Below are 26172 nucleotides of genomic sequence, written 5' to 3'. Positions count from 1 at the left end.
ACGAGGGGAGGTTGAGGGAACTGGGATTGTTTAGTCTGCAGAAGAGAAGAATGAGGGGGGATTTGATAGCTGATTTCAACTACCTGAAAGGGGGTTCCAAAGAAGATGGATCTAGACTGTTCTCAGTGGTAGCATATGACAGAACGAGGGGCAATGGTCTCAAGTTGCAGTGGGGGAGGTTTAGGTTGGATATTAGGAAAAACTTTTTCACTAGGAGGGTGGTGAAGCACTGGAATGGGTTACCTAGGGAGGGGGTGGAATCTCCTTCTTTAGAGGTTTTTAAGGTCAGGCTTGACAAAGTCCTGGCTGGGATGGTTTAGTTGGGGATTGGTCCTGCTTTGAGCAGGGGGTTGGACTAGATGTCCTCCTGAGGTCCCGTCCAACCCTGATATTCTATGATTCTATGGTGGCAGGAATTAGCCCTTGGAGCGCCACAGAAAGGGGGGCCCATTACTTCACCCACTGGGCCGTGGGCAGAGACTTCTGCAGCAGGGTCCCCCTGGCTGGTTTGTGGCTGTGGCATGTACATGGGGGGCTGTTATCCAGCGGGCAGGAGTCCCGGCTGCAACTCTGGGTCTGTCTAACCCACAGAGAAATCATGGGGCCTGGAACTGCTGAGCTGGGGGCTTGTTGGTGAAATCAGGCACTTGGCCTTGTGGGGCTCTCATGGCTCCTCGAAGCTTGGGACCAGCCTCTGGCTCAGCTGCTGGCAGCAGGACACCAGCAAGGGAAGGGGCTGCGGGGCCTACAGGGGACCTCCAGATCTATGTGACGATACATCCAGGTCTGGCTGGCTCCTGCAGCGAGCACCAGGCCTCTGGGGGACGGTGCCATTTCAGTGCAGAAAAGGGAGAGAATTTTACTCAACTCGAATTTGGTTTTTAGGGCGCGGATCCTGGTGCAGAATGAATGCCACCGAGCTGTATGGTGACTATTCTGACTGGTACAGTAACTTCACTGCGCCCGACTTCGACCTGCCGACTCCGCTGCCTTTCCAGCTGACCCCCGTCCTGTGGGCCTCTCTGGTTCTCTACTCCCTCGTCTTCCTGCTGGGCGTGCCGGGGAACGCGGCTGTCATCTGGGTGACGGGCTTCGGGATGAAACGCACGGTGAACACCGTCTGGTTCCTCAACCTGGCGGTGGCCGACCTCCTCTGCTGCCTGGCGCTGCCCTTCCTGGCCGTGCCCGTGGCCCGCGACAACCGCTGGGAGCTGGGTGACTTCGCCTGCAAGCTGCTCCCATCCCTTGCCATCCTGAACATGTTTGCCAGCGTCCTGCTCCTGACGGCCATCAGCCTGGACCGCTGCGCCCTGGTGACCAGGCCTGTCTGGTGCCAGAACCACCGCACGACCCGACTGGCCTGGGGCCTGAGCGGGGCAGCCTGGCTCCTGGCTCTGCTCATGACCCTCCCAACCTTCATCTTCCGGACGACGCACCCCAAGGCGTTCTCAGATAAAGAGATGTGTGTCTTGGAGTACACTCGCGTGTCTGGTTACCAGACCGCCGTCGAGGTGTCCGTCGCTACCTTCCGCTTCGCCGCCGGCTTCCTGGTCCCCTTAGTGGTGATCGCCACCTGCTACGGCCTAGTCCTGGCCCGCATCCAGGGTAGCTGTGTGGTCCAATGCCACAGGCCCACGGTCGTTGTGCTGGTTGTGATTGTCGGCTTCTTTGCCTGCTGGCTCCCCTACCACGTGGTGGGGCTGATCCTGGCCGCCCACGCCCCCAACGCCCGTCTGTACAAGCTGGCAGACGCCACCCAGCCCCTCGTCGTCAGCCTGGCCTACGTCAACAGCTGCCTCAACCCCATCATCTATGTGGGGATGGGCCAGGGCTTCCGGGGCCTGGTGCAAAGCCTCCTGGCTGACGTCCTCCAGGAGGAGGGGGCAGACCTAGAGTGTGAGGTCCAGGCTCAGTTCACGTCCACGAGCAGTGGGCAGGCCACTGAGACAATGGTTTAGGTCCATGGGGGTCCCCCAGCTCGGGCGGGACCAGGAGAGCAGGGGACTGGACTGACGAGGAGAGAAGCTCGCAGCCTGGCTGCTGTCCATCTGTGCCTTGCGGGTACCTCATCTGTGCCTTGCGTGGTCGCTTAGCCTGGCTGGTGCTGTGGGGAGCTGAGTCTCTGAAGAATCGGCTGGAGGAAGCAGTAAGATCTGCTGCCCCCCGAACATCCTGCAGCCCCTCAGCAAAGGGGCTAGCTCCGTATTACCACTGAACTGCTCCGACTGGAAGCTCTGGGGGCAGGGACCGTCTCTCTGTTCTGCATCTGTAGGGTGCCACTGCAATGGAGATCACCCATAAATCACAGCCTTGTGGGGATCCCTCTCCTGCCCCCTTCTTTGGCTGGCTTGTGGGAGCCTGCAGCCCGATCCCTGCCACCGCAGAGCACTAACTCAAGCCTTGCCTCGCAGCGGGAGTGTGACTGACTGGAAGCAAAGCCGGGGGCTCAGCTGCAGGGCGGATGAAGGGTGCCCCTGTCCCAGACCCAGCTGCCCGGGGGCAGTGGGACCCCCAGAACCCTACAGCCCCCTCCCCCCAGCTCTGTGCCCTGCAGCCTTGATGGGCGGGGGGATGACGCGCAGGTCCCCTGCAGGGAGGGGTGGGAATTCCTCCCCACCAATGTAACAGGGGGAGCGTGTCCCAACCCCTGCTCGGAGCCCCTCAGGCCCCCAGTGCAGGGGAGCATGTACGAGCCGCACCCCCGGGAGCAGATCCCAGCCCCCCAATGCAGCGGGGGGGGGCACCGGCCCCAGCAGGGGGGGGCCCCGAGCCCCCCGGGAGCAGATCCCAGCCCCCCAACGCAGCAGGGGGGGCACCGGCCCCAGCAGGGGGGAACCCGAGCCCCCCAGGAGCAGATCCCAGACCCCCAATGCAGCGGGGGGGGGCACCGGCCCCAGCATGGGGAACCCCGAGCCCCGCGGGAGCAGATCCCAGCCCCCCAATGCAGCGGGGGGGGGGCACCGGCCCCAGCAGGGGGGACCCCGAGCCCCCCCGGAGCAGATCCCAGCCCCCCAATGCAGCGGGGGGGGGGCACCGGCCCCAGCAGGGGGGACCCCGAGGCCCCCGGGAGCAGATCCCAGCCCCCCAATGCAGCGGGGGGGGGCACCGGCCCCAGCAGGGGGGGACCCCGAGGCCCCCGGGAGCAGATCCCAGCCCCCCAATGCAGCGGGGGGGGCACCGGCCCCAGCAGGGGGGACCCCGAGGCCCCCCGGAGCAGATCCCAGCCCCCCAATGCAGCGGGGGGGGGCACCGGCCCCAGCAGGGGGGACCCCGAGGCCCCCGGGAGCAGATCCCAGCCCCCCAATGCAGCGGGGGGGGGCACCGGCCCCAGCAGGGGGGACCCCGAGGCCCCCGGGAGCAGATCCCAGCCCCCCAATGCAGCGGGGGGGGGGGCACCGGCCCCAGCAGGGGGGACCCCGAGGCCCCCGGGAGCAGATCCCAGCCCCCCAATGCAGCGGGGGGGGGGCACCGGCCCCAGCAGGGGGGACCCCGAGGCCCCCGGGAGCAGATCCCAGCCCCCCAATGCAGCGGGGGGGGGGCACCGGCCCCAGCAGGGGGGACCCCGAGGCCCCCCGGAGCAGATCCCAGCCCCCCAATGCAGCGGGGGGGGGGCACCGGCCCCAGCAGGGGGGACCCCGAGGCCCCCGGGAGCAGATCCCAGCCCCCCAATGCAGCCGGGGGGGGGGCACCGGCCCCAGCAGGGGGGACCCCGAGGCCCCCGGGAGCAGATCCCAGCCCCCCAATGCAGCGGGGGGGGGGGCACCGGCCCCAGCAGGGGGGACCCCGAGGCCCCCGGGAGCAGATCCAGCCCCCCAATGCAGCGGGGGGGGGGGCACCGGCCCCAGCAGGGGGGGACCCCGAGGCCCCCGGGAGCAGATCCCAGCCCCCCAATGCAGCGGGGGGGGGGCACCGGCCCCAGCAGGGGGGACCCCGAGGCCCCCGGGAGCAGATCCCAGCCCCCCAATGCAGCGGGGGGGGGGCACCGGCCCCAGCAGGGGGGGACCCCGAGCCCCCCCGGAGCAGATCCCAGCCCCCCAATGCAGCGGGGGGGGGGGCACCGGCCCCAGCAGGGGGGACCCCGAGGCCCCCGGGAGCAGATCCCAGCCCCCCAATGCAGCGGGGGGGGGCACCGGCCCCAGCAGGGGGGACCCCGAGGCCCCCCGGAGCAGATCCCAGCCCCCCAATGCAGCGGGGGGGGGGCACCGGCCCCAGCAGGGGGGACCCCGAGGCCCCCGGGAGCAGATCCCAGCCCCCCAATGCAGCGGGGGGGGGGCACCGGCCCCAGCAGGGGGGACCCCGAGGCCCCCGGGAGCAGATCCCAGCCCCCCAATGCAGCGGGGGGGGGGCACCGGCCCCAGCAGGGGGGGACCCCGAGGCCCCCGGGAGCAGATCCCAGCCCCCCAATGCAGCGGGGGGGGGGGCACCGGCCCCAGCAGGGGGGACCCCGAGCCCCCCGGGAGCAGATCCCCCAGGCGCGGCGCGGAGGGACGCGGGGCGGGGCGGGCCCGGCTGCGGGAGGCGGCGCTTCCCGGCGGCTGCGGCCTGCGAGGCCCGAGCGGTGAGAGCGGGGCCGGGGCCGGGGTGCGGGGCCCATAGGGGAATGGGGGGGTCTGTGGGAGGGATAGCAGGGGGTGCGGGGGGCCCATAGGGGAATGGGGGGGTCTGTGGGAGGGATAGCAGGGGGTGCGTGGGGGCCATAGGGGAATGGGGGGGTCTGTGGGAGGGATAGCAGGGGGTGCGGGGGGCCGATAGGGGAATGGGGGGGTCTGTGGGAGGGATAGCAGGGGGTGCGGGGGGCCATAGGGGAATGGGGGGGGGTCTGTGGGAGGGATAGCAGGGGGTGCGGGGGGGCCATAGGGGAATGGGGGGGGTCTGTGGGAGGGATAGCAGGGGGTGCGGGGGGCCATAGGGGAATGGGGGGGGTCTGTGGGAGGGATAGCAGGGGGTGCGGGGGGCCGATAGGGGAATGGGGGGGTCTGTGGGAGGGATAGCAGGGGGTGCGGGGGGGCCATAGGGGAATGGGGGGGGTCTGTGGGAGGGATAGCAGGGGCTGCGGGGGGGCCGATAGGGGAATGGGGGGGTCTGTGGGAGGGATAGCAGGGGGTGCGGGGGGCCGATAGGGGAATGGGGGGGGTCTGTGGGAGGGATAGCAGGGGGTGCGTGGGGGCCATAGGGGAATGGGGGGGTCTGTGGGAGGGATAGCAGGGGGTGCGGGGGGCCATAGGGGAATGGGGGGGGTCTGTGGGAGGGATAGCAGGGGGTGCGGGGGGGCCGATAGGGGAATGGGGGGGTCTGTGGGAGGGATAGCAGGGGTGCGGGGGGCTGATAGGGGAATGGGGGGGTCTGTGGGAGGGATAGCAGGGGGTGCGGGGGGGCCATAGAGGAATGGGGGTGTCTGTGGGAGGGATAGCAGGGGGTGCGGGGGGCCGATAGGGGAATGGGGGGGTCTGTGGGAGGGATAGCAGGGGGTGCGGGGGGCCATAGGGGAATGGGGGGGGTCTGTGGGAGGGATAGCAGGGGGTGCGGGGGGCCATAGAGGAATGGGGGGGTCTGTGGGAGGGATAGCAGGGGGTGCGGGGGGGCCATAGGGGAATGGGGGGGTCTGTGGGAGGGATAGCAGGGGGTGCGGGGGGCCATAGAGGAATGGGGGGGTCTGTGGGAGGGATAGCAGGGGGTGCGGGGGGCCCATAGGGGAATGGGGGGGTCTGTGGGAGGGATAGCAGGGGGTGCGTGGGGGCCATAGGGGAATGGGGGGGTCTGTGGGAGGGATAGCAGGGGGTGCGTGGGGGCCATAGAGGAATGGGGGGGTCTGTGGGAGGGATAGCAGGGGGTGCGTGGGGGCCATAGGGGAATGGGGGGGTCTGTGGGAGGGATAGCAGAGGGTGCGGGGGGGCCGATAGGGGAATGGAGGGGGGGTCTGTGGGAGGGATAGCAGGGGGTGCGGGGGGGCCCATAGGGGAATGGGGGGGTCTGTGGGAGGGATAGCAGGGGGTGCGGGGGGCCGATAGGGGAATGGGGGGGGTCTGTGGGAGGGATAGCAGGGGGTGCGGGGGGCCGATAGGGGAATGGGGGGGTCTGTGGGAGGGATAGCAGGGGGTGCGTGGGGGCCGATAGGGGAATGGGGGGGTCTGTGGGAGGGATAGCAGGGGGTGCGGGGGGCCGATAGGGGAATGGGGGGGTCTGTGGGAGGGATAGCAGGGGGTGCGGGGGGCCATAGGGGAATGGGGGGGGTCTGTGGGAGGGATAGCAGGGGGTGCGGGGGGCCGATAGGGGAATGGGGGGGTCTGTGGGAGGGATAGCAGGGGGTGCGTGGGGGCCGATAGGGGAATGGGGGGGTCTGTGGGAGGGATAGCAGGGGGTGCGGGGGGGCCATAGGGGAATGGGGGGGTCTGTGGGAGGGATAGCAGGGGGTGCGTGGGGGCCGATAGGGGAATGGGGGGGTCTGTGGGAGGGATAGCAGGGGGTGCGTGGGGGCCGATAGGGGAATGGGGGGGTCTGTGGGAGGGATAGCAGGGGGTGCGGGGGGCCCATAGGGGAATGGGGGGGGGTCTGTGGGAGGGATAGCAGGGGGTGCGGGGGGCCATAGTGGAATGGGGGGGGTCTGTGGGAGGGATAGCAGGGGCTGCGGGGGGGCCGATAGGGGAATGGAGCGGGGGTCTGTGGGAGGGATAGCAGGGGGTGCGGGGGGGCCCATAGGGGAATGGGGGGGGGGGTCTGTGGGAGGGATAGCAGGGGGTGCGGGGGGGCCATAGAGGAATGGGGGTGTCTGTGGGAGGGATAGCAGGGGGTGCGGGGGGCCGATAGGGGAATGGGGGGGTCTGTGGGAGGGATAGCAGGGGGTGCGGGGGGGCCGATAGGGGAATGGGGGGGTCTGTGGGAGGGATAGCAGAGGGTGCGGGGGGGCCGATAGAGGAATGGGGGGGTCTGTGGGAGGGATAGCAGGGGGTGCGGGGGGGCCATAGGGGAATGGGGGGGGTCTGTGGGAGGGATAGCAGGGGGTGCGTGGGGGCCGATAGGGGAATGGGGGGGTCTGTGGGAGGGATAGCAGGGGGTGCAGGGGGGCCCATAGGGGAATGGGGGGGTCTGTGGGAGGGATAGCAGGGGGTGCGTGGGGGCCGATAGGGGAATGGGGGGGTCTGTGGGAGGGATAGCAGGGGGTGCGTGGGGGCCCATAGGGGAATGGGGGGGGGTCTGTGGGAGGGATAGCAGGGGGTGCGTGGGGGCCGATAGGGGAATGGGGGGGTCTGTGGGAGGGATAGCAGGGGGTGCAGGGGGGCCCATAGGGGAATGGGGGGGTCTGTGGGAGGGATAGCAGGGGGTGCGTGGGGGCCGATAGGGGAATGGGGGGGTCTGTGGGAGGGATAGCAGGGGGTGCGGGGGGCCATAGGGGAATGGGGGGGGTCTGTGGGAGGGATAGCAGGGGGTGCGTGGGGGCCGATAGGGGAATGGAGGGGGGGTCTGTGGGAGGGATAGCAGGGGGTGCGGGGGGGCCGATAGGGGAATGGAGGGGGGGTCTGTGGGAGGGATAGCAGCGGGTGCGGGGGGGCCGATAGGGGAATGGAGGGGGGGTCTGTGGGAGGGATAGCAGGGGGTGCGGGGGGGCCCATAGGGGAATGGAGGGGGGGCTGTGGGAGGGATAGCAGAGGGTTCAGGGGGGCCATAGGGGAATGGGGGGGTCTGTGGGAGGGATAGCAGGGGGTGCGGGGGATCCCATAGAGGTTTGGAGGGGGGTCTGTGGGAGGGATAGCAGGGGGTGCGGGGGGCCATAGAGGAATGGGGGGGTCTGTGGGAGGGATAGCAGGGGGTGCGGGGGGCCGATAGGGGAATGGGGGGGTCTGTGGGAGGGATAGCAGAGGGTTTGGGGTGGCCCATAGGGGAATGGGGGGGTCTGTGGGAGGGATAGCAGGGGGTGCGTGGGGGCCGATAGGGGAATGGGGGGGTCTGTGGGAGGGATAGCAGGGGGTGCGGGGGGCCATAGGGGAATGGAGGGGGGGTCTGTGGGAGGGATAGCAGGGGGTGCGGGGGCCATAGGGGAATGGGGGGGGTCTGTGGGAGGGATAGCAGGGGGTGCGGGGGGCCATAGGGGAATGGGGGGGGTCTGTGGGAGGGATAGCAGGGGGTGCGGGGGGCCATAGGGGAATGGGGGGGGTCTGTGGGAGGGATAGCAGGGGGTGCGTGGGGGCCATAGGGGAATGGGGGGGTCTGTGGGAGGGATAGCAGGGGGTGCGTGGGGGCCGATAGGGGAATGGAGGGGGGGTCTGTGGGAGGGATAGCAGGGGGTGCGTGGGGGCCGATAGGGGAATGGAGGGGGGGTCTGTGGGAGGGATAGCAGAGGGTTCAGGGGGGCCCATAGGGGAATGGAGGGGGGGCTGTGGGAGGGATAGCAGGGGGTGCGGGGGAGCCCATAGAGGTTTGGAGGGGGGTCTGTGGGAGGGATAGCAGAGGGTTCGGGGGGCCCATAGGGGAATGGGGGTTCTGTGGGAGGGATAGCAGGGGTGCAGGGTAGCCCATAGAGGTTTGGAGGGGGGTCTGTGGGAGGGATAGCAGAGGGTTCTGGAGGGGGGCACACGAGAGCACAGAGAGGGGCCATGGGGGATGCTTTGTTGGGGCGTTAGCTCCTTGGTGGGTGGGAGAGGGCAGGTGCCCTCTGGTGCCCGGGGATGGATCAAGCCCAGAGAGCTGTTTGGGTTTAATCCCCCCTGCCTAGCACAGGGTTCCCGGCCCGTCGCCCGGCAGGCCCGGGGCTCATGCTCTTCCAGAACGAGTTCTTGTCCTTACACATTGCCTTCTGTCCCCCAACCCCCAGGCACTGGAGAGATCAGCCTTGAGTGGGACCCCCGAACCCATTCACCCACCACGGAGTGGCCAGTTGGGGTGAGGCCCCCGCAGAGATTCAGCTGTTTCCTGCCTGCAGCCCTGTCCGGATTTCCAACCCCCTGACCCCCGTGGGTTGCCCAGATCCAGATTCCCATCCCCTGCCTCTGCCGAGAAGTGGGAGGTCTTCGCCGGGGGTGACCCAAGGGGGCAGAGATGCCATCGTCGGAGAAGGAGCGCAGGGCCAAGAGGCGAAGCAGAGACCCCTCCCCGTCCCGGGGGCAGCAGGGCGGCTGCTGGGACTGGAGCTGCCCCGAGATGCGGCGCCGGCTGGAGGAGCTGTATTTCCGGGAGCAGGATTACATCCGGGCGGGCTCTGAAGACAGCCGCCAGTTCTGGGCCTTCTTCGGCCGGCTCCAGCGCTTCCAGACCCTGAAGGCGAAGGGGGAGCCGGCGGTGTGGGCTCCCCCGGCCCGAGCTGACCCCTCTGCCGCCCCTGGGCTGGCTGGCCTCCCACGGGAGTACGACCCGTGCTACCGGATCAATCTGTCGGTGCTGAGCGGGGACGTGGAGGGGCTGGCGCGGGGCAGGAGGGGGGGTCCGCGGCAGGGCCCAGGGGTGCCGGCCGAGCAGCACTCCCAGTTCCGCGCCGCCCTGCTGCATTACCTGGACTTCGCCCAGAAGCAGAGCTTTGCCAAGCTGGCCAAGCTGCAGCGGGAGCGGGCGGCCCTGCCCATTGCTCAGTACCGCGACCGGCTGCTGCGGGCTGTGGCCCAGAACCAGGTGGTGGTGGTAGCCGGCGACACGGGCTGTGGCAAGTCCACACAGGTCCCCCAGTACCTGCTAGCGGCTGGGTACAGTCACGTGGCCTGCACCCAGCCACGTCGCATCGCCTGCATCTCGCTGGCCAAGCGGGTGGGCTTTGAGAGCCTGCACCAGTATGGGGCTGAGGTGAGTGGGGCTGAGACCAGGGGTGCCCCAGGGCTCAGGCAGGGTCTGTGCCAGGCTGAGGGAATTCGGACAGGGAGGACGTGAGACCTGCTGTGCCCCCCGCTCCTCCTGGCCAGGAATCCCAGCTAAACCCAGCGGGGGTCCCAGATGCCCCGACCCCATGTGGCCTCTCGCTGTTGTCCCATAGCCCTGCTGCGTGGGGGCAGTGGGTGAGATTGTATGCAGAGAATGGGGGCTGGGCCATGCCTTGGGGATGCAGAGAGCCCTGAGATCTAGGTTGTGCCCTCCCAACCACCCCCCATGGGGGTCTGGGCCGTGCCCTGGGAGCAGGCAGTGCCTGGGGGTCTGGGCCGAGCCCCTAGGGCTCTGTGCCGGTGATCAGGGGCCTCTCTTAGGGCAGCTCCATGCATTTCAGCACCAGCTGTCTGGGGCGAGCACCATGGTCCCTCCGTGCTGGCCCTCTGCCCTGGCTGGCAGGTGCTGGGCTCCCCTCCTGCTGACCGCCTGCCCGCCCGCCCGCCCCTGCTCCTCCCCAGGTGGGATACCAGATCCGCTTCGAGAGCACCCGCTCCCCGGCCACCAAGATCGTCTTCCTGACGGAGGGGCTGCTGCTGCGGCAGGTGCAGCGCGAGCCGGCGCTGCCCGGGTACCAGGTGCTGATTGCCGACGAGGTGCACGAGCGGCATCTGCATAGCGACTTCCTTCTGGGCGTGCTGCGCTGCCTGCTGCCCGCCCGCCCCGACCTCAAGCTGGTGCTCATGTCGGCCACCATCAACATCCGCCTCTTCGCGGGGTACTTCGGGGGTGCCCCCGTGGTGCAGGTGCCCGGCCGGCTCTTCCCCATCACGGTGAGAGCATGGGGGGTGGGCGTGGCTGGGAACTTGGGGAGCCCCTTGCTGTACCCCTGCCGCATCCTTGGGGGTCCCCCTCCGGTGCTGAGACGTGGCCACCTCTGGGGTGGGGCACGGGGGCTGTGTGTACAGGGATCCCTCACCCGGTGCTGAGATGCAGCTGTGTCTGTACGCAGGCGGATTAGAACCCAGGAGTCCTGGCTTCCCAGCCCCCCGGTTCTAACCCACTGGGCCTTACTCCCCGCCCGTAGTGCGGGCAGAACCCAGGAGTCCCGGCTCCCAGTGCTGAGCCGGCTAAGCCACGCCACTGCCCTCCCTCTCCCTGCACCTCCAGCCTGCTGGGCCGATGAGGGCGGTGTCCCTGCGGGGCCGGCCCTCGGGCTGCCCAGCGTCGGGCGCTCTCTCTCCCTGCCCTGTGGCCATGGCGTCTCTGCTTGCCCAGGTCGTCTACCAGCCCATCCCCCAGGAGGAGGCTCTGGCAGCGAGCGGGAAGCCGGAGCGGCTGGACCCCCGGCCCTACCTGCGGGTGCTGCAGGCCATCGACCACAAGTACCCGCCCGAGGAGCGGGGCGACCTGCTCGTCTTCCTGAGCGGGGTGGCGGAGATCAGCGCCGTGCTGGAGGTGGTCCAGGCCTATGCCACCCACACCCAGCGCTGGGTGGTGCTGCCCTTGCACAGCACCCTCTCCATTGCTGAGCAGGACAAGGTGGGTCCGGGCGCGGGGCAGGGGCCAAGGCCTCCGCTGGACTGGGCTGTGCCCCCCGGTGGGGGAGCGTGCTGTGGGGAGCTGGCATCAGCGATGGGGCTAGGAGGGGAACGTAGCTGGGGAGTGGCTGTGGGGGCTAGGAAGGGGGGTGCGTGGGGTGGCTGGGGGGAGCGGTGCTGTGGGGTGGGCGGGGGAACGACTGTGTTGGGCGAAGGGAGGGGGAGGGGGTGGAGAGTAGCCGTGTGTGGGGGTGCAGAGGGGACCAGCAGGGGTGGCGGGGTGTGTCAGGAGCTGTGACTCCCCATCTCTTCCCCCCACCCCCCAGGTGTTTGACATGCCCCCCCCAGGAGTCCGGAAATGCATCGTCTCCACCAACATCGCCGAGACCTCGGTCACCATCGATGGGGTGCGCTTTGTGCTGGACTCTGGTGAGACGCCCTCCCCTCGCTTCGGGGCTGGGAGGCGTGGGCCAGCACCAGCTGGTGGGGTGGGGGCTCCACTCTCCGGGCCGGCCTGGGACTCCCCTTTGGCTGTGGCTCTGAGCGCGGCAGGATGGGGGCGGCCGGGTGCTGGGTGAGGCGTGTGGAGATTGTCCCCAGAGTGTCTGCCTGTCCTGCCCCCCAGGGAAGGTGAAGGAACTCAGCTACGACCCCCAGGCCAAGCTGCAGCGGCTGCAGGAGTTCTGGATCAGCCGGGCCAGCGCCGAGCAGCGGAAGGGGCGCGCGGGCCGGACGGGCCCCGGGGTCTGCTACCGGCTCTACGCTGAATCTGACTACGACGCCTTCGCCCCCTACCCGGTGCCGGAGATCCAGCGCGTGGCGCTCGACGCCCTGGTGCTGCAGGTAGGCAGAGCCGGGGAGGGGGGATCTCCCCCATCCCCAGGCGGGTCTGTCACTGCTGGGGGGAGCTGTCCTTCGAAAGGGGGGAACCTGGGTAGTTGCTCTGCTCTGGAAGGCTGAGCCCCTAGCCTGCCCAATGTGTGGCCGTGCCGAGTGCTGGCTCGTGCAGCATCCTTGGAGCCGGAACTCGCTCCCAGGTCTCCAGCATCACGGGAGGAAGCGCTGGGCCCAGCCCCTGCAGCCTCCCAGCCTCTGCGTGACGCTTCCGGGGCTGTGAGGCTGTCCCTGCCGGGGGTCCGCTCTGACTCCACTGGCTACAGGCCACGCGAGCCCTCCCCTCTCGGCTTGCGCCGGCTCCGCGGTCCTGCAGGGCAGCACCCTCCAACGCCAGAGCCCTCCAAGCGCCACCCTACGGCATCCAGCCCCCTTCCGCCGCTCCCCAAGGAGCAGCGCGCCCCAGCTCGCCGTCACCCCCGGCGCACAGCTCTGCTTAGCACACAGCCGGTGGATCCGTTCAGCGTGAGAACAAGACAGGGATTTAGCGGAGAGCGGAGGTTCGAGAAGCAGCAGGTCGAATTAATGGATGTTTGGGGTCACTTATAAAATAAAACCTTGGCGTGCTATGCGAGCCTGAGCTGAACGAACAGCCGGTCTGTATCTCCCAGCAAGGACCAGCCAGAACAGCTGTGATCCTCCAGTCATACAATGTGCCAGCTGGCTGCTTGCCCCTCGGTGAAGGATCCCGGGTGTCTCTCTGTATCCCAGTTACACCCCAAAAGTCCAAGCAGGGTCACCCTGCTGTTTGTGGGTGTTCCTGCAGTCTATCGATCCATCTTTTGCTCAGAGTAAGTGGGTGCTTGTGACCCCCCGATACTCAGCCCGGGTGAGGTAAGCGTCTCTTCTCTCCTGCCTGGCAGGAGCACCTGGGGCGCCTTCTGGCCTGCTTGTCTCACACACCTTCCGAACACACTTTTCAGGGCAGATACACAGCTCCTCACATGTGACCCGCATGTCTGTTCTGCAGCGGTGATGATGTCCAGGCAAAGGGCTAATCTTTCATTTCTCCACCCCCCAGATGAAGAGCATGGGGCTGGGTGACCCCCGGACCTTCCCCTTCCTGGAGCCACCCCCCCAGTCCAGCCTGGAGACAGCCGTGCGCTACTTGAGGGAGCAGGGGGCGCTGGACAGGGCCGAGAGCTTGACGCCCATCGGGAGCCTGCTGGCCCAGCTGCCCGTGGACGTGGTGATCGGTGAGGTGCCGCGGGGGGCTGGGGAGGCCCTGGCTGAGTGCGGGGGTAAATCGGGGGTGGGGTGGGTGCCAGGGGCATGGAGAGGGACTTTAAGCCTTGGGATGGGGATAGGAGGCGGTTCGCTGCCCCCCCCTCCCCCCCGTAACGCTCTCCTCCCTCCATCCTGCTGCAGGGAAGATGCTGGTTCTGGGTGCGCTCTTCGGGCTGGCTGAGCCGGTGCTCACCGTGGCGGCAGCGCTGAGCGTGCAGTCCCCATTCCTGCGCCCCACACGCACCAACCCGGACTGTGCCACGGCCCGCCGGCCCCTCGAGAGCCCCCACGGCGACCCGCTGACACTGCTCAATACCTTCAACGAGTGGGTGCAGGTGGGACTGGCTGGCCATCTGCTCTGCAGGAGGGCTTGTGGGGGCAGACCCCTTGGGGGGGGTTACATCCTGTGGGGGAGCTGTTAAGGGTCTGGGGGAGGAGATGCCCCATGGCGGGAGCTGTGGGGAGGGTCTGGGGGAGGAGATGCCCCGTGGCGGGGGCTGTGGGGGGGCTCTGGGGGAGCAGATGCCCTGTGGCGGGAGCTGTGGGGGGGCTCTGGGGGAGCAGATGCCCTGTGGCGGGAGCTGTGGGGGGGTCTGGGGGAGGAGATGCCCCGTGGCAGGGGCTGTGGGGGGGGTCTGCGGGAGGAGATGCCCCGTGGCAGGAGCTGTGGGGGGGTCTGGGGGAGGAGATGCGCCATGCGGGGTGCTCTGGGGGAGGAAATGCCCCGTGGCGGGGGCTGTGGGTGGGGTCTGCGGGAGGAGATGCCCCGTGGTGGGGGCTGTGGGGTGCAGCAGGATGGCTCCCTGCCCCTCCCTGAATAAGCTGAGGCTTCGGTGTGGCCGGCAGGTGAAGTCGGAGCGGGCTGGCAGCTCCCGGAAATGGTGCCGGCTCCGGGGGCTGGAGGAGCATCGGCTCTACGAGGCGGCCAACCTGCGGCACCAGTTCCAGGTGGGTGTGCGGCGGGAGAAGGGTCTGGGTGTCCCCCTCAGAACCCAGCACGGCCCCCACCCTAGCCCCTTCCCCGCCTAACCTCCTGCCCCCCACCCCCAGGCGCTGCTCCGGGACCACGGTCTGCTGGAGCCTGTGCAGGGGCCCAGGGACAGCTACGCCCGGCAGAGCCGACACCGGGAGCGCCGGGAGCTGCACCGGCTGCGGCAGCGGCATGAGGAGACGGAGGGGCGGACGCGCAAGGTGCTGAGGCTGCAGGAAGGGGAGGCCGGCTCCTCCAGCGACGAGGGAGCCAGCGGGACCGGGCCGTCAGGCGTCGATATCCAGGTGCATGGGAGGGAGGTCCCAGTGGGGGGAGAGTGGGGCAGAGGGCACCGCCCTGCTGGGCTCCCCCATCCTACCCCTCACTGGGGCCAAGCCGGCACCAAGAGCTTTCTCTGCGTCACCTGCTGGCTTCCTGCCGTGCCCTCCCCCCACCAGCAGGAGGGAGCCAGGACTCCTGGGTTCTGACCCTGCTCTGGGAGGGGAGTGGGGTCCAGTGGGTTAGAGCGGTGGGTGGGGCTTGGGACTGGCCGTGGCCCCCACCACTCCTGGGTTCAGTTCCTGGCCCCGTCTCTGTGACATTGGATACGTCCCCTGGGTGTAAGCCGGGGCCATGCCCCTGCGAGGCCGAGGGGCTGTGGGCACCGAGCCCGGCTGGTGGAAGGGGGCCAGGACCCCGTGGCTGTGGCAGGCTGGCCCCTCCCTGCCGGGAGCCCGGGAGCATCTGCCCGCAGGGTTTGCCGGGACGGGGGCAGTGCCGGGCTCTGCCTGCCGGAGCCCAGGCTAGGCAGTGCTGTCGCTTGCAGTGGGGTGCTCCTAGGGTCTGCCGGGGGCGCCCTGAGCTCCTCTCAGCTCTGCCCCCCATCGCCCCTTCCCTCGGCAGGACGTCAAGTTCAAGCTACGGCACAACGTGGACGAGCTCCAGGCTGCGTCCGGCGCGGCCCTGTCCTCTCACCAGCTTGCCCTGCTCAAGCTGGTGCTGTGCAGGGGTCTCTACCCCCAGCTGGCCGTGCCCGATCAGTACAACAGCTGCCGCAAGGACTCCGACCAGGTGCGCCTCTCGCGACCCCCCTCCAGCTCCTGGGGCCTGTCTCAGCTCTGGGAGTGGGTGGGAGTCTGGTGGTTAGCGCTGCGGGGTGGGAGCCAGGACTCCTGGGTTCTTTCCCAGCTCTGGAAAGGGAACGGGGTCTGGGCTAGAGGTTTGGGAGTCTGCAAAGGAGGAAGCCCGTGAGAGCTGTGCCCCAGGCTGGGGTCTCCAGCACCGGTTGCAGTCACCCAGCATGGCCACTGGCCCCGGCCCTGATGCCTCATCCGGTCTCCTTGCAGATTTTTCACACCAAGAACAAGCAGGGGATTGTCCTGCACCCGACCTGCGTCTTTGCCAGCAGCCCAGAGCTGCTGCAGGCCACAGAGGAGAAGGCAGAGCCCGGGAGGAGCAGAGGTAGGGAGAGAGGGACGGAGGGTGGCCTGGCCCCAGCCCCTTGGTGCCCCGACGCGGAGAGAGCTCCCAGTCCAACCAGACCCAGCAAGGACCCTTCTCCCCGTGGCACAGGGTGACTGAGTCCCAGAGGGATGCAGGGACTAGCCTGGGGTCACACAGGGTGTCTGTTGGGGAGCCAGGGCTGGAAGCCAGGGCCCCTGAAGCCCAGCCCCCAAGCCTGCTGTGCCCCTCCACGTGTTCTTCTGGCCCCGCTCAGAGCAGTGGGGCTGAGGGGGCTGTGGGCCCTGCCCACCCTATGGTTGCCCCAGCCCCCACGGCAGGGCTGAGCTGAGCCCCCCTCTTGTGGCTTTGCAGGTTCCCAGGAGGGGCTGAGCAGCCAGCACCAGCTCCTGGCCTTCGTCTCGCTGCTGGAGACCAACAAGCCCTACTTGGTGAATTGCCTGCGGGCGCCAGCCCTGCAGGTGGGTGCCTGGCCCTGCCCCACACCCTGCACCCTGGCTCCCCTACCCTCTCCCTGCCCCCGCGCTTCCCGATGTCACCCCTGCACTGTCGGTCCTCCCTTTCTGTGCCCCTACTCTCACCCTCTGTGACCCAGACCCCCGCATAGCCGACCATGGCTCTGCCCCCCAGGTATCCCCATAGCTGACCATGGCTCTGCCCCCGACCTGACCATTGCTCTCTCCCCCAGGCTCTCCTACTGTTCTCCCGTGCCCTGGACACCAGCGCTGACTGCACGCGGCTGGTGGCAGACTCCTGGCTGGAGCTGTGCGTGCCGGACAGCGCGGCGGCCCTGCGGCTGCTCTCCGCAGCCCTGCAGCTCCGTGCCGCCTGGGAGGGGCTCCTGAACCGGCAGCTGGAGGGGAGGCGCGGGGAGCCAGGGCACAGGCCGGACCCTCGGGAGGTGGCGACGCTGAGGCAGGGGCTGCTGGAGTTCCTGCAGCAGAAGGTATCTGCAGCTTCCCCAGTGCAGCCGGGCCGAGCCAGGGTCCGCCCCGGGCAGCTCAGGCCCTGCAGCCCCCCAGGGAAACCTTTCCACCGAGCTTTGCACCCTCTGCCTGCTCCGCAGGCAGCGAGGGAACATCCTCCCCACCCTACGGATGGGGAAACTGAGGCATGGGGCAGGGCCTGTGCAGGCTCATGCCACCAGTGGGTGCACGGCTGGTAGCTGCCTGTGCAACGCGCCGGTACATTGCCTCCCCTCGCTGGGTGTGTGCTGTCTGGGACAGCTGTCACCCACACGTCAATTGGAAGGGCTGGGGGGCAGCCTGGACACTGGCCGCGATCCCCACCACTACCAGTCTGCACATGGTGTGTTTGCAGGATCCGAGCTCCTCCGTGAGCTGCTCCCCCCGCGCCGGTGGGGGTGGGGGGCGCAGGTAGCGGGGCGCCCCCGGGCGGCTCCCCCCGGCGCCGGTGGGGGTGGGGGGCGCAGGTAGCGGGGCGCCCCCGGGCGGCTCCCCCCGGCGCCGGTGGGGGTGGGGGGCGCAGGTAGCGGGGCGCCCCCGGGCGGCTCCCCCCGGTGCCGGTGGGGGTGGGGGCGCAGGTAGCGGGGCGCCCCCGGGCGGCTCCCCCCGGCGCCGGTGGGGGTGGGGGCACAGGTAGCGGGGCGCCCCCGGGCGGCCCCCCCCCCCGGCGCCGGTGGGGGTGGGGGGCGCAGGTAGCGGGGCGCCCCCGGGCGGCTCCCCCCGCGCCGGTGGGGGTGGGGGGCGCAGGTAGCGGGGCGCCCCCGGGCGGCTCCCCCCGGCGCCGGTGGGGGAGGGGGGCGCAGGTAGCGGGGCGCCCCCGGGCGGCCCCCCCCCGGCGCCGGTGGGGGTGGGGGGCGCAGGTAGCGGGGCGCCCCCGGGCGGCTCCCCCCAGCGCCGGTGGGGGGCGCAGGTAGCGGGGCGGGTGTTGCCCGGTGTGTTGTGCAGACCCTGTGCCGGGGAATGCAGCTCTCTCTGGGCAGGGCGGGAGCAGCCGGGCAGGCAGCCGGGTGACACGCCCTCGCCCCCCGGCCTCACCCCCGGCGCCCCCTGCAGGTGCAGTACAGCCTGCGCCGGCTGACGGCGCTGGAGAAGCAGAACTGCTACGTGGGGCCCCAGACGGTGGCGGCTGCACCGGGGCTCCCGGGGCTCTTCAAGGGGGCAGAGATGACGCCCGACGAGGAGAAGGGCGGCTACAGGGTGGCTGAGTTCCTGACCTACAACTGCCTCGCGGTGAGTGCTGGGAGCCCGGGGCTCCCCCCTGGATGGGGACTAGCGGCCTCCAAGGCAGGGGCTCCATTTACCCCCACAGCTCCTCTGGCCCAGATCAGGGGGCCCCAAGGCAGCGGCTGTGGGCCCCTCAGCTTCCCTCCCCTTCGCCCCCCGGCTCCCCTCCCCGTTCCCGAACTGGGGCCGGCATTCCCCCGGCAGAGGTTCTGGGTCCCAGCCCGCTCCCTGGATCGGGGCCGGCAGCCCCTGAGGCGAAGGCTCCGGGTCCCACCCTGTGCCCCTCCGACTTTGTCCCTTGCAGAGCGAGACCGACCTGTACAGCGACTGCCTGCGCAGCTTCTGGACCTGCCCGCACTGCGCCCTCTACATGCCCTTCACCCCCATGGAGCGCATGAGCCACGAGAGCAGCTGTCGGCCCCGGCCCGAGGAGGGTGAGTCTCTGCTGGGGTCGTGCCGGGCGGGGGCACGGCCTGGGTTCCAGGGCTGGCGTCCCCCGTCCGGTCACCGCGCAGGCCTGGGGGTTCTGGGGTGGGTCCCAGCCCAGCCGGTCTCTGCCCCAGGCACAGCGCTGGCTGGGGGCCACCAGCCATGTCCCTCCATGGGGATGGGGCGTCCCAGCCAAGCCACCCAGGGGGGTCCTAGCTGCCAGGCCGGCTGCTCGACCCATCAGGTGACGCCGTTTTGTCTGCTCTTGCAGCTCCCCTGGAAGAGGCCGCTGAGAGTTCAGCCAAAGCAACTGCTCTGCAGAGACCTTATCACTGCGATGCCTGCGAGCGGGACTTCTTGTTCACGTCCACGGAGATCCTGCGGCACAGAAAGCAACACCAGTGACGGCCAGGGTTGTGTGTCTGGGCCTAGCCCTGACGGGGGCCTAGTGGTCAGAGCAGGGAGCTGGGTGTCAGGACTCCTGGGTTCTCTCCCCAGCTCTGGGAGGGCACATGGTCCTGCTCCTACAAAGCGCATGGCAGCGCATCCTGGCCGCGCTGGCCGGACTCGCGGTGCGGGGTCGGGGTGGGAGCTGAGTCCTGCAGCGGTCGCTCCCTCGCTGACTCCCAGGTTAGTTCGTTACGAGTCGGGTTGGCGGGTTCGTTACGGGGCAGGCAGAGACCCCCTGCCTGTGGGTCTGTCAGGGCATTGCTCCGGTGCCGGTCGGACTGGGCCGGTCTGGTGGGGCCAGAGGCACTGCTCCCCCTGGCGGGGACACGTGTCGGGTGTTTGTACATGTGAATAAATGTCCCTTGGTTGAGGAGCGCAGCCCGCGAATGGGGGGCCCAGGCTGTCCAGGGGAGGCTCTCTGGTACACAGTGGGCTGGAGGGGTGGCACAATGGCTCCCAGCATCTCTGGGTCTGATGGCCCCGGATGGGGAAACTCACCAGTGCTAACAGCTGCTTTGCCCTGTGCGGCGGGGGCTGGCACCCTCGCGTGGGCGATGGGGCAGCCCATACCTGAGCCCTGGTGGCTCAGTGCAGCTCAGCGCCCTGCAGCCCCCCGGGACACCCCCGTTCTGCGCCTGGTCTCTGCAGCAGCATTGGAATAGATCCACGCAGGGCAAGCCTGCGTCTGCCCGGCTGGGAGCGGGAGTGGCAGCGGGCGAGGGCCTGGGCGTGAGCTGGGGCCGGGTGGTGCGATGGGATGCGTGGCAGGAAGTCAGCAAGGCTTAGCCGGAGCTTGGGGGTTGGGCGCTGGGAGAGGCCGAGATGGTGCCCCGGTGACAGGCTGAGCAATGAGAGTGAGGGCGTGTGCCTGCGGGTATCTCCGTGGGATAGGCGTGTCCACATGGGCAGCGTGCGTGCACACTGTCCATCTGAGATTGGAGTGTGGACGTGCCAGGAGACGAGGTGCAGCCCAGCGAGTCACCGGCTGGGAGGGCTGGCTGGCTTCTCTAGGCTCAGCTCTGCTAGAGATGCTGCCTGGACTTTGCGTGGCCATGGGGTGGCAGCCTCGCTCTGTGTTTGCAGGATTTGCTGGCGTGCTCCCAGCTCCTGCTCTGAGCTGTCCACGCAGGGTGGAGAGACGGGGACCTCCTGTGTTTGTCAGGCTCCTCATTAGCAATGGGTCACCTGTTATTTATTACATAGAGGCCCCATCGTGCCGGGTGCCTCCCAGACCCTGACCGCGATCAGGGCCGCGCAGACGTAGAGCAAGAGACAGCCCCTCCCCTGAAGAGCCCACAGTCCCAACAGCCCTGCAGAATGCACCAGCCCGGAGGACACATGGCGCCCGGCGAATCCTGTCCTGTTGGCTCTGGAGGCCTGGGCTCCGGGGCTTGGGGCTACCCTGCTCTCCTCTACATCACTCCCAAGCCGGCTGCTCAGGAGCTTCTCGGGCTGGCCGGCTCGCCAGGGAGGCTGTGGTTCCTAGGAATTGGGGTCTGAGAGGCAGATCCCCTCCCGCACCTCCAGCCATGAAAACAACCCCACCAATTGGTGGGATGGCCTTGAGTCTAAGCAGCCCCCCCCCCTTTCCCTGCTCTCCCCTCAGCCCTGTCTCGCTTGCCCTGTCCATTGCGGGTTGAGAGTGTTGCATTGTATAGCACTGGGGCAGAGAGCACAGAGCGCCCCAGGGTGGGCAGGGCAAAAGGGTGTCATAAAGGACACCTCAGATCTAGGGCCACATTTCACACTGGTACCCTTGGGCAGAGAACACAAGCAGGGTCTATTGGGTCAGGGGGGCTGGGAGCCAGGATTCCTGGGTTCTGTCCCTACTCTGGGAGGGGAGTGGTACCTAGTGGTTTGCGGGGCGGGGCTGGGAGCCAGGACTCCTGGATTCTATCCCTGGCCCTGGGAGGGGAGTGGGGTCTTTGGATTAGAGCAGGGGGGGTGGGAGCCAGGACTCCTGGGTTCTGTCCCCAGCTCTGGGCAGGGCATGGGGTGTAGTGGTTAGAACAGGGGCTAGACCTTGCTCCCAAAGCTAATCGGAATTAATGTGCCCCTTTCTGTAACCCGCCCTAGCAGGTGTTGGTCTGCAGCCCTGTGTCATGGCGGGTTCACACTGGAGGTTTATATCCCTCTGCTGGCTGGGGAGACTGGGGCTAGTCCTTCAGCTCCTGTGGTTGGGGCTGCTGGATGTCCCTGTGCCTCACAGGTCTCCGGGGAGATGCCTGCCAGGGGAGGTGTGTGTTAGGGGGCAGCCGGCCCCAATGCCTCAGGGTCACAATGGGGAGATGATCTCTCACACCCTCCATCTTGCTTCCTCTCCCCAGTGCCAAATTCAGCCAAACTTTTAGGCATTCAAGTGTTATTGAATTGCTGAAGCTGTTTGAAACAGCCTATCCCCTCATGGGCAGCAAGAGACCCTACCATAAACAATCACGTAAACAAGGCAACCCATGTAACAAGCACACCCCACTTCAAGAAAAATGGCCCTCTTTAAATGCAGAGGATTCCCCTGGTCAGAGCTGGGTCCCAAACTTACTGGGGGCTTGTCTCTCTTCTTGTGAGTGAAGCTGCCGCATAAGAACAGAGATCAAATGAATCCGGTGATCGATCTGTAATTGTGTCACATCCTGGCCTGTGCTGGGGAATTAATTGGACTGTCGAGGTTAATGGAATGTCAGTTAATTCCTTAGCGCAGGGCTGCCAGAGCTGCCTGGTAAACGCTTATTGATTTCGAGACGATTAAAGATAAACTGAGCACAGGCCAGTCCGGGTGGCGTCAATGCCACAATGACATGGAGGAGGAATTGGAGGAGCAAATACTGGCTGGCGTCGGTGCCCCCGAGTGCATATGTGGCATCTACAGGCGTTTCAAAGTGTGGTGCACAGACAGACAGTCTCTGCCCCGGAGAGCGCCCCACCAAAACCACAAGACAGAACCCGTGTCTCTTCCACAGCCGAGGCCCGAGAGACTGGTGCAGCATTTTCCAATGAGTGCAGTGCCCTTTCAAGTGCCCATGTTGTCCAGAGGTCTCAGCATGCTGCTGCTTTTGGGGGAAACGGGCCCATGGTTCAGTACCTGAAGGGGAGAGGGGCTCTTCTGACCAGCTGCCCCAAAGTGGCTGCCCTGGGTCACACAGCAGGGTAGTTGCCAAGCAGGGATTTGAAGCTGGGTCTCCTGAGATGCCATCCAGTGTTGTGTGCCCAGCCACCCCCCCATCCTGCCTCTGGGTGCGTTATAAATACAGCGACAGCTTGGGCAGCCAGCTGCCTGTCTGCGGAGACAGGATGTCAGATCCGACATGGCTCACTCCCTCTGGGATGGCAGCTCCTGGTTTGCAAAGCCAGCAGCTCCTCTGCGCCAGGCGGGGCAGGTAGCATTGGAGGGCTGTAAAGCGGGGCTGGGCTCCTCATAACTGGGTATCTACATAACTGGGTATCTACAAATTGAGGCTGGAGCCAGACGCAGGCCTCCCAGGCTGCTCTCGGACGGGTGTAAATCCGGCGTGAGGCTGCTGAAGCCGGGGGGCACGCCATGGCCATATGGACAGGAGCACCCCCCCCCCGACAGCTGCCCTACCCCGCTGCAATCGTTCTGTCCCCGGGGGGAAGCGAGGGGTTCCGTGCAGACGGCCGGCCTGGGAGGGGGCAGGACAGGCAGCCATGCAGGGGTGGGTTGGTTGTCTCACAGCCAGAGGGGACATCCACGCTGTGGCTGAGCTGCGATAAATCCTTCGCCGTTGTAAAACCAGCCAGCCCCTGCTGCTTAATGTGCTGCGCGCAGCCTCACGGCCAAACTCTGCTGCGATTTACAAGGGGCGAGCGTTTGGGAACCAGGCAGCTTGGGCTGGGATGGGGAGAGCTGAGAGCGCATTTGGAACTGCTCTTTAACGAGGGATTTTTAATGATGATGTGACAGTAAAAGTCCCCAAGACGGGATGGGGGGGACGGGGGTGCCGTAGCATGAGATTTACAAACCCTCTTGCGCTAAGTGTTTAAATGATGGAAGCTCTGTTCCCAGCTGGTAATTAGGGTATAAATTGTATTTATAACTCATAAGCAGAAATGTCACCAGCTTCATGAACTGAGGCTTGAGATAATAAAAGGATATTGTCGTTCATCATCGGGGCGATGGAGGGAGATCGATCAGAATTACAGCTTAGGGAAGCTGCGTCTGCGAGTGGTGTTCTCCGCCCGATGCGTGACTCGTCCAGCGTGCGGGCACGGGGCCGAGAATGGGGATCACTGGGCTGGCGGGGGGAGAAATCCGTCCGCCTCTGAGTCTGGGCGGTAGGGAGATGCTAGGCCTTGTACCTAGGCCTCGTGCTGGCCCCTCTGAATGGGGTGAATTTGGCCCCTGTTCCCGAGTTTAAAGCAGCCGGGCAGAGGCCCTGTATTCGTCACGTCCCTGCCACTCCGCTCAAGGCCCCGTCCCTCCACTCACCGCAGCAGAGCCCCCTCGCCCGCAGCTCAGCCGCGCCAAGGACCACAGGGGACACATTTACGTTACGCCTCGGAGCCCGCCACGCGCCGGAGGCCGAGCACAGATGCTGTTATTGTAGGCAGAGAGTTATGGCCGCTCTTTGTCACACCGGGTGAGGGACGTGCGGGGAATGCAAAGCCGCTGGCAGGGCTGGGCAGGGGAATGAATCGCTCCTGCACGCCGGTGCATGGAGAGAGGGAAGGGCTGCTGAATTCTCTCCCAGAGCAGGGCGCTAAGCTGCAAAGAGCCCGGCATGGTGGCGAGTGTGTGTGTGTGTGTTGGGGGGGGATATCTGACCGGGCTGCCCCTCCGTGTGAATGCCCTGCCCCGGGCGGCCCCTCTCCGGTAAGCCAGGCTTTGGAGGGCAGCAGTGTCTAGTGGTTTGAGCTGAGGGGTGTGTGTGTGGGGGGGGGGGGCGTGTCTGGGTGTCAGGACTCCTGGGTTCTATCTACAGCTTGGGGAGGCGGGGGCGAGGCGGGAGACGGGCTTCTCCTCCTCCTGGCTTTGCCAACCACACGCCGTGAGCAAGTCCCTTGCCCTCCCTCTGCCTTGTTTTCCCCATGTGTGACCCGGAGACGACGCTTCGCGAGGCTGCTGAGCTGGGCCCGATCCTTGCACACGCGCACAGGCTTCATCAAAGGCAGGGTGCAGCCCGGAGGCCGGATGGGAGACTTCAGTGGGGCCTAGGCCCAGGGCGTGTGTGTGTGGGGGGGTGTGAGTGGGGCCTAGGCCCGGTGCGTGGGGGGGGGGGTGGGGGTGAGTGAGGCCTAGGCCCAGTGCATGGGGTGGGGTGGGGGTCTGAGCGGGGCTTAGGCCCGGTGCGTGGGGGGGGTCTCAGGGGGTCTAGACCTTGGTGTATGTGGGGTCTGAGTGGGGCTTAGGCCTGGTGGAGAGGGGGGTGGGGGGCACATGGTCCTGTGAATGTCGGGGGCATACATGTAGAACGCATGCACAAAATCAGGGCCAGGTTTCCCCCAGGTGCTGGAAATGCAGCCACGTCTTTCGGTGCCAAACAGGAGCTGGGCTCTGGGCAATATCTGGCCCAGGCTGTAGGCCCGGGCACAACAGATGCACCCTGTTGCCAGCTCCTGCAGTTCTTTTCACCGGGGACGTGTGATTTTCGTTGGCGGGTGCAGCCAGGCTGCCGAGGATGTGGGAGGCTCCAGCCCTCTCGTGAATTTGAGCCCTTGGACTGGCTGCCTGTCTCCAGGGACCGCTGCAGGGTGGAGGCAATTCTCTCCCTGGCACCCCCCAGCAACCAAAGCAGGGCAACTCTTGTGTTCTCCTGCCACCCTCCCGGCAGCAGCTGTCTGGGAAGGGACAGGCCTGGGTGGGGAGCAGCCCCTGGAGCTTCCCCTCCCAGCCTGGGGACCCTGCTGCAGCCCCACTTCCCCTCTGGGTGGGGGTGAAGAACCCCAGGAGAAGCAGAGGTGAGCCGGAGGGGACTGAACTGATGGGGGTGGGGTGGGGATTAATTGCTGGGCTGGGCAGGGCAGATGAGGGGTGAGAGCTCCTGGAGCAGGGGCCAGACTCACCTTCCCAACGAACGTGGGTGAGTGGGTCATCCTAATTGTCACCTGCATGCGCGGGAGGGGCAGGTCAGCCGCCAAAAGATGGACCAAAAAGCGCAACATACTCGATATATATATAAAAAACTCTCATGAGACTTTGGGCCAAGCGCACGATGTTTGGGGGGAGGGGCTGACGCGGGATTCGTGAGTTCTTCGGGTTGGCGGGCTGTGGGCATGCAAACCAGGAGAGCCCCTGTGGCTCTCGGCCTGCACGCTACTCCTATTAACGTGCGTGGGGTGGAGAAAGCCCCTCCCTGTGCTGTTGTGAGCCGGGCGGAACCTTGTCCCGGGCAGAATTAAAGCCTTGCTGAGCATGGTGGGTATGGTGGGTATGGTTGCCTGGTATCCGGTTTTCGACCAGAACGCCCAGTCGAAAAGGGACCCTGGCGGCTCTGGTCGGCGGCGCAGTGGGGCAAAGGCAGGCTCCCTGCCTGCCTTGGCTCCGCACGGCTCCCGGAAGCATCAGCATGCCCGCACTCTGGCTGCTAGGCGTAGGGGCAGCCAGGGGGCTCCACGCACTGACCCTGCCCCCAGTGCCAGCTCCACAGCTTCCATGGGCCAGGAACCGTGGCCAATGGAAGCTGTGGGGGCGGCAGCTGCGGATGGGGCAGCACGCAGAGGCGCCTGGCCATGCCTCTGCGTGGGAGCCAGAGGGGGCACATGCCACTGCTTTTGGGAGCTGCCTCAGGTAAGTGCTGCCCGGAGCCTGCCCCGCGTCCTCCCAGTGCCCCTGCCCCAGACCTCATCCCCCTCTCCAAACCCCTCGATCCCAGCCCAGAGCAGCCTCCTGCACCCCAAATCCATCATCCCCAGACCCACCGCAGAGTCCGCATCCCCAGCAGGAGCCCTCACCCATCCGTGCCCCAATCCCCTGCCCCAGTCCTGATCTCCTTCCCACCCTCTGAACCTCTCGGTCCCAGCCCAGAGCCCCCTCCTACACCCCAAACCACTCATCCCTAGCTCCACCCCAGACTCTGCACCCCCAGCCGAAGCCCTCACCCCTTCTGGCACCCCAACCCCCTGCCCCAGTCTGGAGCCCTCTCCTGCACCCTGAACCCCTCATTTCTGGCCCCACCCCGGAACTCGCACCCCCCAGCCCAGAGCTCATATCCTCTCCCATACCCCAACCCCCTGCCTCAGACCGGAGCTCCCTTCCATACTCTGAACCCCTTGGCTC

The 26172-nt window shown here is 67.3% G+C and overlaps 2 protein-coding genes across 5 annotated transcripts in view; both read left to right on the top strand.

Annotated features, from left to right (window-relative positions):
- The window catches only part of DHX34 (DExH-box helicase 34), a 28182-nt gene extending 5121 nt beyond the window's left edge, over positions 1–23061 (top strand). The window contains exons 1-17 of one of the 4 annotated variants that reach the window (XM_078850337.1): positions 1962–2146; positions 8807–9765; positions 10302–10613; positions 11059–11322; positions 11648–11750; positions 11947–12164; positions 13237–13411; positions 13584–13777; positions 14289–14390; positions 14493–14717; positions 15316–15483; positions 15759–15873; positions 16228–16334; positions 16562–16819; positions 17892–18068; positions 18367–18496; positions 18763–23061. In XM_078850337.1, the coding sequence (XP_078706463.1) occupies positions 9031–9765; positions 10302–10613; positions 11059–11322; positions 11648–11750; positions 11947–12164; positions 13237–13411; positions 13584–13777; positions 14289–14390; positions 14493–14717; positions 15316–15483; positions 15759–15873; positions 16228–16334; positions 16562–16819; positions 17892–18068; positions 18367–18496; positions 18763–18896 (3417 nt within the window). In that variant the 5' untranslated portion in view covers positions 1962–2146; positions 8807–9030 and the 3' untranslated portion in view covers positions 18897–23061. Of the gene's footprint in view, positions 1–1961; positions 2147–3828; positions 4559–8806; positions 9766–10301; positions 10614–11058; positions 11323–11647; positions 11751–11946; positions 12165–13236; positions 13412–13583; positions 13778–14288; positions 14391–14492; positions 14718–15315; positions 15484–15758; positions 15874–16227; positions 16335–16561; positions 16820–17891; positions 18069–18366; positions 18497–18762 lie in introns of those variants that run through there. The other 3 variants (XM_078850336.1, XM_073321891.2, XM_078850338.1) reach the window with 3 other exon arrangements.
- On the top strand, positions 906–1958 carry LOC140902361 (C5a anaphylatoxin chemotactic receptor 1-like). Its single transcript, XM_078850347.1, has one exon. The coding sequence runs from the start codon at positions 906–908 to the stop codon at positions 1956–1958; it is 1053 nt and encodes a 350-aa protein (XP_078706473.1).
- Positions 23062–26172: the final 3111 nt, after the last annotated feature.

The sequence above is a fragment of the Lepidochelys kempii genome, chromosome 23 (assembly GCF_965140285.1).
Source record: "Lepidochelys kempii isolate rLepKem1 chromosome 23, rLepKem1.hap1, whole genome shotgun sequence".
NCBI classification, from domain to species: Eukaryota; Metazoa; Chordata; order Testudines; family Cheloniidae; genus Lepidochelys; species Lepidochelys kempii.
This window is presented reverse-complemented; position numbering and strand designations above follow the sequence as displayed.

What these genes read in the sequence shown, in the direction of transcription:
- LOC140902361 (XM_078850347.1), top strand. Translation starts at nt 906, where the DNA reads ATGAATGCCACCGAGCTGTATGGTGACTATTCTGACTGGTACAGTAAC.